The sequence below is a fragment of the Limulus polyphemus genome, unplaced genomic scaffold (assembly GCF_000517525.1).
Source record: "Limulus polyphemus unplaced genomic scaffold, Limulus_polyphemus-2.1.2 Scaffold394, whole genome shotgun sequence".
NCBI lineage: Eukaryota > Metazoa > Arthropoda > Merostomata > Xiphosura > Limulidae > Limulus > Limulus polyphemus.
The window spans coordinates 492,448-504,454 of NW_013666004.1; the positions used below are offsets into that span (position 1 = coordinate 492,448).

General features: G+C 31.9%; 1 protein-coding gene across 1 annotated transcript in view; it reads left to right on the forward strand.

The window, feature by feature from the left end:
- Window positions 1-5,897: 5,897 nt before the first annotated feature.
- LOC106457939 (sodium/hydrogen exchanger 7-like) overlaps window positions 5,898-12,007 on the forward strand; it is a 14,816-nt gene continuing 8,706 nt past the window's right edge. The window contains 2 exon segments of the mRNA XM_013917386.2: window positions 5,898-5,997; window positions 11,228-11,482. Of these exon segments, the coding sequence (XP_013772840.2) occupies window positions 5,898-5,997; window positions 11,228-11,482 (355 nt within the window).

The window sequence follows — 12,007 nt, forward strand, 5'->3', positions numbered from 1 at the left end:
TTCTTTCACACTCTTATACCTTATGGATGTGGGTACATGTTGTTTAATTCTATCATGCAATCTTTGGTTCTGCTATGATTAGTGTGTGGCGAAAAGCTTCAGCAGATATTTCCTTTGCAACATCTCAACCAACAATTGGTCTAGTTATCAACGCTATTTTCAAGTTTTGAACAACTCGACTTTCAGGATCTACGTATCTAGATGTTCCGATGTTTCCGTTTATCAACGTTATATTTTAAAATCTGTGCAAGAATTCAGCTAACAAATGTTTCCGCATATAAAAGCTATCTTCAATGTATTTTTATTTCAACAAACATTTCGTCTTTGCGGTTTCATCAGGATTATTATACCCAACTGTTTGATATTAGAATATTCGTTCTAATATCAATATTGAAAGAAACAACAACAAAAAAAACCTCTAGATATCACCTGAAAAAACGTTGAAGGATCCTTCAACATCCTTAATAATTTCGCATTAAGCAATTTTCTCCACGGGAGATAATTATTATAAAAGTATATAAAGATAGAAACATATAGTATATTCGTACATCATAACACAAAAGACGGGGCTTTGATATGATAGCAGCGATAGACAACAGAGAAGACAGTTAGTCAGCACAACCCATTATATTGAGATATATATACATATACCTATGCTTTGGGATGGGTAGGAAAGTTCTTGTAAAAAAAAAAATCTATAAGTGCAATGTTTATAGACAAAACTCACTGTGTAGATTTCTTTGCACCGATCAGCAACCAAAACCTCAGAGCCGTACAGGAATGTAAGTTTGAGTATAAATTTTTAAGTTAAATGTTTTGAAAATTGTTATGTTAACTTAAGTAAACGTTTTTTAGAAAATACGCTTGACATATGTAATGCAAATGTTTTTAAGAAATGAACATATTAATATCACAAGTGAATAATTCTAAAAGATAAAGTAATTTGGGTTATATATTTTTGTTACATAATATTTCATTTAAATAGAATGCTGCTTAGTGTCACCTGTTGTCAAGTGAAATAAATCTATAAAAATATAAGTTATTAGTTAACAACTTCTGCACTTAAACTAGAAAATACACGGAAAGTAACTGATTGAAGTAACTGATAGTATACATCATGAAGACCATAACTGACTGAAGTACTAGTAAATATTTAAACGCTAATGTAATGTAAACTTTATAATGAGCGTAAATAAATTTTATCTTTAGGCCTAACTCTATGTCTTAAACTTAAAGTAGGGCCTAACTTGTAAAAAGTTTTCGATCTAGTCATATAACTAAGGGATAGCGTAAATTTTCGGCTACACGCAAGTATGTTACTGTTATAACGCTAGGGTTAAGCAGTATGGTTAGATACTCAAAAGTAATGCGTGAACAAGGATAAACACAATTGTCATAACAAAAAATAAATGAATAAATAAATACAAATAACAATTACTCCTTAGATAGGAAAATAACATATTGTTAGCATTTTTTTTCATCAATTTTTATATCGTCACTGACTGGTAGATAACGAGCTTAGGCCTACTCATAATAAAATGTCACATAAACTAACATTAGGTTTAACCTCCAGTTTTTAACTTTAAGTTAACCTATGTTTCGTAATTTATACTATAGTTGATTATTATTATTATTGAATGTTTGGTTCATATAGATAAATTTTATGGATTAAGACAGAGAATAGGCAACTAATTCATTAAATGTTGAATGTGACTGAGCCAGTGACGTACATTTTTATTACTAGGCCTATTTTCGATAGTTTAATGACATTCACCATTTAAGCTAATGTTACCGTTGCATAGACTTAGGCTACTGTTAGTGGTATAATTATTAAAACTAAGCCAGTAACATAAATTGTTATTACTACATTTTAGCAAAGTCTTTTGAAAAACGCCCTGACATTATAATTTTCACATATGTACGCAGGGGGGGGGGGCGAATTCGGTTGAACCTTCTATTTTTGTGATGTAAAAAAATTATGTTGATATAGTTATAGAGCAGTTGTTTAAAGTATTTAACGTTTTCTACATAGTCTACATTTTTCTGTTAAAGCATTAGCATTTTTTGGCTTGAAATAATCGCATACCCTCAGACCCCCGTAGTTTAGTATGCTTTGCATGCTGATTGTGATTCGTACAATATGTGTTGGTCTTTGATCTCTCAAATTAGAACCCCCTTTCAAATATTCTGCGTACGGGCCTGACTATGTTGCTATGCTCCAAACCTCAAGATCCTTGATTCTTTGTATATCAAATATTTACTCGTTGATTTCTGTGAAATTTCATATTTTCCTGTATCATAGTAGACCATGAAAACAAAACTCTATCTTAATATTATTTTAAAAATAATTCAGATGTATATAATTCTCGTATTCATTTAGTGTCTCTATACTTGTATTCATAGTGTTGATAAAATGATTTTCGGTAATTTTAAGATTTACTGATTTTGATTGTTTTTTTTTTATCATAAGCCATTATCTTTTTAATATTTACGAGTAACATTTCATTGAATGTTGTTGAGCAAATCATGATACATAGGATTTAATGTATTTTAGAACCCTGGTGCTAGCTGCTGCTTCTGAAAACGTAAGTTGTATCGTGTACATGACACTTATATAGTAAAAAAACAAACATCAGTGAACAATTAAATGCTTTCAGAGGTTCTCCACTGAATTCGTACACTGCTAGCTTTTAGCATCTTGTGTTAATAATATATTAAAATTTAACTTTAAAAAGAATGTTAAAATATCTGTATGATTTTATAAAAATGTTTTATGTTATATTGGACTTAGTAGATTTTGACTTCCGGTAAGCGTAATAATACCGTTTATATGTTGTATATATAATCATATTGAATTTGAATCATTGTGCTTGTCTGGAATTTGTTATTGCCTTTTAATGAAACATTAACATTATTACAAGAGATATGCCTCAATATTCAAAGAAACCAGACGAAACTCATAGGTTTAATCGGGTATATTTGAATTTGACTTACCACACTTTTCTAATCCTACGTGCTTTTACCATGATAATCATTACAACTCAATATCGTATTCAGTTAATTCCTATCGTCAATTAATGATAGAATGAAGAAATTATTTTTACAAATGTTGATGAATAACTGGAAAAGATCCAAGAAACACTTCTATATGCAATTACCGGTTGTATAACAGCGAGTAGTAAATTAGAGATGTGAATAAAAACGAGTTTCAATTATTTGACTTTAATGGGATCTATTATTTTATATTTATAATCTATTGGTATGTTGAATTTAAGATAGTTTCAGCGAATAACTCAAAAAATGCGTTTATTAACCACTTTAGTATTTTAATGTTTATAATAGTTGTAGTAGATATGTTGAAAGCATGTTTTAAACCTTCGATGTACGTTATGGATATCCAACTCAGAATAATTAAGTGTAATATGCTCATTTTTTAAAGACTTGGTTTAAAATACATTTCGTAAGCGTCTCTGGATAGTATTAATTTAATTAATAATTAACTGTTATGCGTCTGGGTTAGTCAATGCAGTTTAAGCTCTGAAAGATTACGAGTAAAAATTCAACCAAGTTTTGCAAAACATATACTTCAATAACGGCTAAAATGTGCAACTATCCGATATTGACTATAAGTGAGCTAACTTTTTGGAGTAAGTGTTTTGACCATGAAGTTTGGTAAAATCATTCAACCAATTTGTATTAAATGAAAAAGTATATTTAACCGAAACTTTTAAAAAGTTTGGATAAAAATTAAAACTGTTAATACTATTAAATCTAACTTTTATAGCATGTTTAGAACACGTGTTTTGATGAATGTTGTTTGTTCGAAAATTTATAGTTCAATTTAAATCAAAACTTCCATGAAAAAGAAACTAACATGAACCAGAGCAATTAACATAATTATTACCAAGGCATTTAAACAAGCGCCAATACTTTTGTACTGAGAAGTATGCTCAAGAGCATGATTTCTGGAAGTGCGTTTATCTTCTGTATCTGAACGAGAAATGTGAATGACTGAAGTTGTATATTCAATTTCACTCTGTCCCTTACCACTTGTTCTAACGTAAACAGGAAGACAGTGATATTTTCTGAAAAATACAATGTTTTTTTTCATCAAAAGTTATAATTAGCAACAAAAATTGCGCGCACACTTATGTATAATGAACAAAATTTTTTTTTATAGAACTATAAAAATAACACTTAGGGTCCTACCTTTCCTTACGCATGTAAACTAATAAAGTGTACTGAAAGAAATAATGAACACTTTTTGACAGACCATTTTCATGTTTTGTTTCTGAGTTTTACAATCCCATAGAGGTTGCGCACCCTGATGAACCCCAGGCAACCTATAACATTCACTTGTTCTAAACTAGTTGTTTGTTTTATTTTAGTATGCTTATGCTAATAGAATGTAAAGACTTTAATTTGATAATATTTTTCAATTTTTGGTGCCTTTTTGATCACTTTTGGAAAATCAAATTTTTGTAACTTGTATGGATATTTTGATTTAACAAATTTGAATTTTCGACATCGAATTTCAGGGAATAAACGAGGTAGTATCAACCTTTATTTTTGACGGTATTTATTAAAGCGGCTAAATTAATTGAGAAAAATAAAATATTAAAACAAATTGTTTTGCCTACTTTTTTACACGCATTGTAATCCATCAGTTGGTGAAGGTTTGTATCCAACTCTCCTTTTTAGTGTCTAACAGTTTTTTGTTAAAGTTTAAAGAGATTGCTTTTGACCACGGTCTAATCTCTTGCTGCTCATAACAATAACATTAAAAAACTAGCTGAGGATACCCATTAAGGAAGCCAAAAATTGTATAAAGCACAATGGTAGATACTGTTCCTCTTCCATCTTTTTTTGTTTTGTTGTTATTAAATCCCTAATTTCCTCATTAGATGTTAATTGCATACCATGCTTTATGGAAGGTAATAATTGACCGATTTAACTGATTAAGTACTTTTGTTTTTTAAATTCAAAGCCAAAAGTATATAGAAAGTGGAAATGTGCCCTAATTCGGATCTTCTTTATCCCCTTTCTCGGGCAAAAATCCTAAAAAAAAATAGCCCATGCATACCGTCTGACAGTTTTCAGTTGCCATACAAAAAGTTATGATAATCAATCTGGTTAACGGATGCTAACACACATACAGCTTGATCATCTGTATATTTTATTGCTCAATGTTTCGCTTTATAGCTTTTTCAGAAACGATTTATAACCTACATGTTCACTATTCGTATTGTAGCTCAGCTGTATGTCTGAGGGATTATAACGCTAAAATCGGTTCCGATACCTGCAGTGATCACATCACACTTAGCCCATTTGAGAGCTTTGTACTTAATAACAAACATACAAAAATAATTAATCTTAGATATTTCAGGTGGATTTTTATTTTTTAAATTTAATACTCTGGCAAATTTTAAAAACACGTTTAATTTTTCTTGGAAAGTTATAAACGTTGGTTTGTAAAAAGTTTGAAAACCGCTCTTGAAGAAGCTCTAAAGCAGAATATTGAGCTATAAAATATAAATTCTAGAGATACAAATTGCTTTTTTGTTTTAAAGTTTTGTCCAGTAATAAATTGTTGTCTTTCTGTTTGGAAATGTTTCATAGAATTACATTACTTTCTCAGAGTTAATCAGTGAGTGAGTCTAAAATTTGAGAAAACTTTATTTGTAGAATTTGTGTAAATATATAAGTGGGAATATATATACAAAGCACGTTGTATTTTTAGCCCTTAACTTACAGAAACAAAAAAGGTTGAACTGGGATAGTTAAGACTTCATATACAAATTCAATACTACTTAGTTTGATTTTGAAATCCATTATTCTTTGTGCCACGTTATAATGAAACATTCATGCCAACATTTTGATAGACCCTTTCTGATAACATGGAGCTCTCGGAAAATGACACAGACCACTCTCATCAAGAAATCCATGGAGAACCTCCTTACGTGATATTGTTTCTTTTCGTTTCGTTCTCTGTCGGAGGTAGGTGATTATTTGTATATATCCGTTTTGTTAGATTACTTGTAAATACAGAATTGTATTCTAAAACACATAAGAAACATTAACTTGCAATAAATAAGAGATTAATGAAATATCAAAGGTTGGGAATACTGGATGAAAATGTCAGTTTGAATATGTGGTTTTAGAAAACCAACATTTTTACTGTTAACATTACAAAGCGCATAATTTAGTGCTCCAGTTTTGTAAATATATCATTGTAAATGAACAATAGATTAATAATGGCTGGAGACGGCTTGAAGGGGTAATGAAGAAAAACTTTAATATAAGTTTAACATAACAGCAAATGTACAACGTTTCGACAAGGTTTTGTCATCATCATCGAATTTGAACAATAGATTGTTTGTTTATTTGGAATTTAGCACAAAGCTAACAATGGGCTATCTGTGCTCTGCCCACCAGGGCTATCGAAATCCGGTTTCTAGCGTTGTAAGTCCGCAGACATACCGCAGTGCCACTGGGGGGGGGGGGGATAAACAATAGAAAACTTTTTGTTTTTCAATTTTTTCTGTTGGTTCGACTAAGAAAATATGTATAGAAATATTCTAAAGTTGCACTTACTAGAAGAAATTCAATTTGAAACTTATCACTGCCGATCCATATATATATATTATAGTAATTTTTAATGAAGTTTTTTTAATAGATAATGTCTGGGTGTCCATGGGAGAGAAATGGAAATAAATCCGAAGGTCTTTTGCCTGTATCCAAAAATTAGGTTTTAGAAGCTAGTGTTTTAATTTTTGGGCATTTCCAAAATTCCTGTAATATTTACAAGTTTTCTTTTACGTCCACTGACCAAAACGCTAATCTACGTATCCCATGGTACAAGAAACGCCCTTCTTTTCTTTTATAGTTTTGATAAACATCTAAAACATTTAAAACACACAAATATAACAAACTACGTAATTTAAAAGAATAATTTCATACACACACACACACACATATATATATATATACAGTTCACTTTCGTATAAAAGACGATTTCATTCCAGTCTTATTTCTATTCATAGTATGAAATAATATTTCACTGTATGCATGATGTTATGAGATGTCTTTTACTTACAATTGTGATCCTATATTTATATAGGATTTCAAGAATATGCAGCAACTAATTTATTCTTGCCCATGATGAGAAGTACAATTTCCCAAAATTTAAGTGTATCTGAGTGACAACAGGCATATCTAATGATAGACTGAGCTTCATATTTAGTTTTTGTATTTTAAAGAGCTTAGTGTTAAAATATAATTGATAAAAATTATAATTCACCAACTTAATCTAGTTATTCAGATAACTTCATGATATAAATAGCGTCTGTCCCTGCTGTATCTCAACCTGATGAGCCCTGGTATTAGGCGAAATGCTTCGTCGGCACTAGATATACGAGATATAGTGGGATTGACATATCATTGCATGCTTATTTGTTTTCTTTCATAAAGTCTTATAATTTAGATAATATCATTTTATAATATGTATAGTGCCTTGAAATAAATTATTTAATTGCGACTATTTGGTATTGCACGAAATACATTTAAATTTCGCCACCTAATCGTATTCGCTTAGCATATGTTTCTGGGCATTGTAAATAATCCTATCACCCCTTTTTATGAATAAATCGGTCCGATATTCAAAATGTCTGTAATGGTGATCTTTATTGACCTGATGTAGCGAAAAGATTCATTATCGATCTTTACTGTCCATTGTAAGCCATTAAATAATTTTCATCACTTCATGTAATTTCTCAGTTAGCGTTGTAAGTCCTAGCTGTTACAAATTGATGCTCTTTGTCAAAACTTGATAAAAATTATTGTATAAGTTCATTGACTTTTCTCAAAGCCACTTTTCCAAAGAAATATGTTCAGTGTTTGTCTTACAAGAAGCACGTTAACACTCTTCAGTACAAAAAAAGGGGGGACAATAAAATAAAATAAATCCATCTTGATGGCAGACTCAAAATGGATTGTATTAAAACTTTTTGATTTATTAACCAATTAAACCAAAGTAGAACTAAAAGCTTTATATATCAGTACATATTGAAGATAATGTAACAGTAGCACTGATCTAAGAAATTAAAATAGACGTATGCGAAAAAAACAAAAAACAGTTCGTACAATTACAATCAGTTTCTAAACCTGAATAATAATTACAATTAATAGACATTTCGATCTGTCTTATATAGCTCACAGCTTTTAGAACTGCCCTGTAATTAGTATGCCTTATAACAAATACAGGTTTCTTAGTAATTTATTCAAAACCTGTTTATTCAAATAAAAGAAGTAATCTTCTAACCCGACTTAAAAATTTTGTTAACAGCATTGCTAACTCTGAAAACTCATTACATTCTGAACTGATTAAAAACAACGTATAAATACAAGTTTAATTATGTTGCTCTGTTCTTTTGAAGATAAACGAAAAAGCAGCCAATCTAGTTTGAAAACGAAATAGGAAAGTATTCTTATATCTCAATATGACATTAACACTACTCAAGACCACATCTAGAAACATCGAATGAAAAACAGCAGTTTTCACAATTGGTGTTGAAGTTGTTCCTATAATATAAAATATTAATTATTGATGATGTTTTGCCTAGGTTTGATCTGGACTTTGCTTATCTGTTACTAAAATAAACATTTAATCCACTGTTTAACGACGTTTTAAACTTTTTAAATAGAGAGATAATTATATGTTTGTTTAGAATTTTCGCGCAAAGCAAAGCAAGAGATGTCTGCGGATAGAGGGAAGGCAACTAATCAACAGCACTCATTGGCATCTTTTCAGGTGATATAGTCTAATAGTAGGATATGGCCATCACTCTTATAATGTACGGACGGCTCTAAAGTACGAAGCACGATTTTACGAAAATGGGACACGAACCATCAACCCTCGTATACACAGACCGGGCATGTTAACCACTAGGCTATTTATGGCCCATAGGAAGATGGGGAAAATAAACAAATCTGCCGAATTATTCTTAACATTGTAATTCCTGTATAATCATGTATTATATCTTGATGCTAAACCGAAAAAAATAATTCCAAACAATAAATTAGTAGCATGAATGATACAAATGATTAAAATCCTATATAAATATAAGATCACCCTAGTGAGTAAACGAAATTTCGAAACACCATACACGTAATATACATTCCACCATTATATGTAGCCTAGTATCATACTTTCAATTTGATTTTTTGGGAGCCTTTTGGATTGTGCCTCACTGTGCTGATTCCTGATTGTAGTTTCTCGTGAGTATAGTGTATTTATTATTTCAATATTACCTTGTTCGGATTTTTTTATACTGACTACTTGAAGTGCTCTTGTCAGTCACTATGCATTCTGGCCTCCCCTTTGTTGTGGAGCCCCTGGAATTTTAGAGGAGCCTGGACTTTCTGCCACCCGCACTCGGGCTAAGCATTATTCTCGTCCAACTACTGACACCAAAAAGCCAACTCGCACGTCTGTATCATCATCTGCAAATTCTTCGCTGCTTCTGGACTCTACAGTTCATGGACCTACCTATACTGTCATCGCTTCACATGAACCATCTATACAACCTTCAGCTTTACCTCTTTCTTCTCCCACCATACCTTATACTGTACCTTCCATGTCTCAGGCCACCTCTGCTCCTTTGGATACAGGCTCAGCTTCTCACCTACAGGTATTCCTCCTCTCCAACAGGGATGCTAAATTCTCCACGTCGATTTTACCAGGAAGTATTCCCATTTTGCACTCGCTCTGATATACATCAGTTAATACCCACTCGAAATGGCCTCATTGTGAAATCCTACAATGCTCAGATACTCGACGTTATTCGCAATACGATTGGTCTTGTCAACTTTGGGGTATCTACGACTCTTAAGCTCCTTTCTTCATCCACCTTAAAACAGCAACTTCCTCCACGGAGAAGTCCTCTCTTTTCTTGTGTTATCCGTGGGTTGGATCCTCTGCTTGCTGTATCATATATCATTTCTGAACCACCCTTCTTTTCCTGAAACCATCCAAGCCACCAGTTCATTTAGATTCCTATAGGCCCATCAGTTTAACCATTGTCCTCAGCAAGATTTTTGAACGCATCATTGTTCGTCGTCTTCACTCTTTCATTGCAGACAGTCAGTTGCTTCCACATACCTAGGCAGGTTTCCACCCTCATCTCTCCATGGCAGATCACCTCCTCAAGCTCTCCGATTTAATTTCAAACCACTTCAACACCTCCAAACCTTCATCCCTCGTTCTATTTGACTTTGAAAGAGGCTTTGATTCTGTTTGACACCGGGGGCTGATCTACAAACTTCAACGACTGTCTTTTCCTGCTTCCTACATTAGACTTATTTTTTTCCTTTCTCCGTGATCGCCGAGCTACCATTCCATCCATGGCATTCATTTTTGTCCATTCTCTATACCTGCTGGCGTTCTACAGGGATTTGTCATTTCTCCTGTACTGTACATCCTGTATGCTGCTGACATGACAGTTCCCCGGCAATACGCCTATGGGCTGGAATGAAATGTCGTCAAAAAATATATATGCTCTCAATTTGTTCACGGTTAATGATGTAGGGGTGGAATCCGCCAAAACCAATGTAACTAAGTGGCAAATTGTAAATTGAATGATACATTGGAATTCAAACTTAATGTTTAATGCTTCACTATTTGATGTTTTTAGCAACTGATGCCACTTTGTTGTTTTATATCTTGTATATAGTTTTCGGTATTTAAGTTTATTCACTATCAAGTAAATAAATAAACGAAACATTGTGGTTGAATATGTAAGTCTTGACCGTTAAATTTTAGTGAAAATATGTTTAAATGTTCAAAAATAAAAATAAAGCAGCAATATGCCAGTAAAATTATGAATTATATTTGCCATCAGATATTAGTTTTATTTTATTTCTAACACGGTCCCTTACAGCTTTTCCGAGAGAAAGACTGTACAATATTTCAACAACACTATGTCCGCCATCTTCAATGCCGACTACGCGTTTCGATCAATACTAGACCTCATCATAGTAATGGTCGGAACACTATTAATATAAACAATAGCAAAAGTAAAATTATTGCCTGGTTTAAGGGATAGTTATAAACTGGAAAACTACAGATAGGCGCTATGCCTTGAAAATACTTTTATTTTAAAACACACAAAAGAAATGTTTCAAAATGATTGAATTTGTCTTCTAAACAAAGATCTGAATTTTCTTTTAGCATTTGTTCGATGGAACTTGAAAAGAATACATCTGCCCTACACTGTCGTGTTATTTATTGTGGGGATAATAACTGCTCTAATTTCATTCCGACACGAAAGCTTGAAGAACTACATAAATATCGTCCACCTTGATCCACACACCATTCTTCATATGTTTCTGCCAGTCTTGATTTTTGAGTCTGCTTTTTCTTTGGATGCTCATTTCTTCATAAAATCTTTCAATCAGTGTATCATCCTTGCAGTGCCTGGTTTAGGTAAGTGATAGTTTTAGAATGTTTTACTTACAGTTATATTACATATGGTGCTTCGAAGCATCTTAACTTCCATTTACTTTGGTTTTCTTTTTCATGGTTAATCAAACACTGAAAGTTTATGTAATTATAAACCTGCAGATGTTTCACAATTTTCATACTACAAATTTTACAGTTTTACAATTTTATATTGGTTTTTATGCAGATAATTAAGTCCAAGTTTAACCTTAAGTTAATGATATATTTGGAAATAAATGGAAAGTGCCGATGCTTATGGTACAAATTATAATACTAGGCTTGATTGAGTCAGGTTACAGTTGAGATATCATGTGCAATAGTTTTGTACGCTTATCTGTTTTTTCGTAGGTATTGTCACAATAACAAAAAAGGTATATTGATTTTCACATCGAACAGAAGGAAGTGACATATGCAACAAATTATTATATCTTCGATGAGTTTTCGATTAGGTCCCACAGCCAGATGTGTGTGTGTGTATATATATATATATATATATATATATATATATAT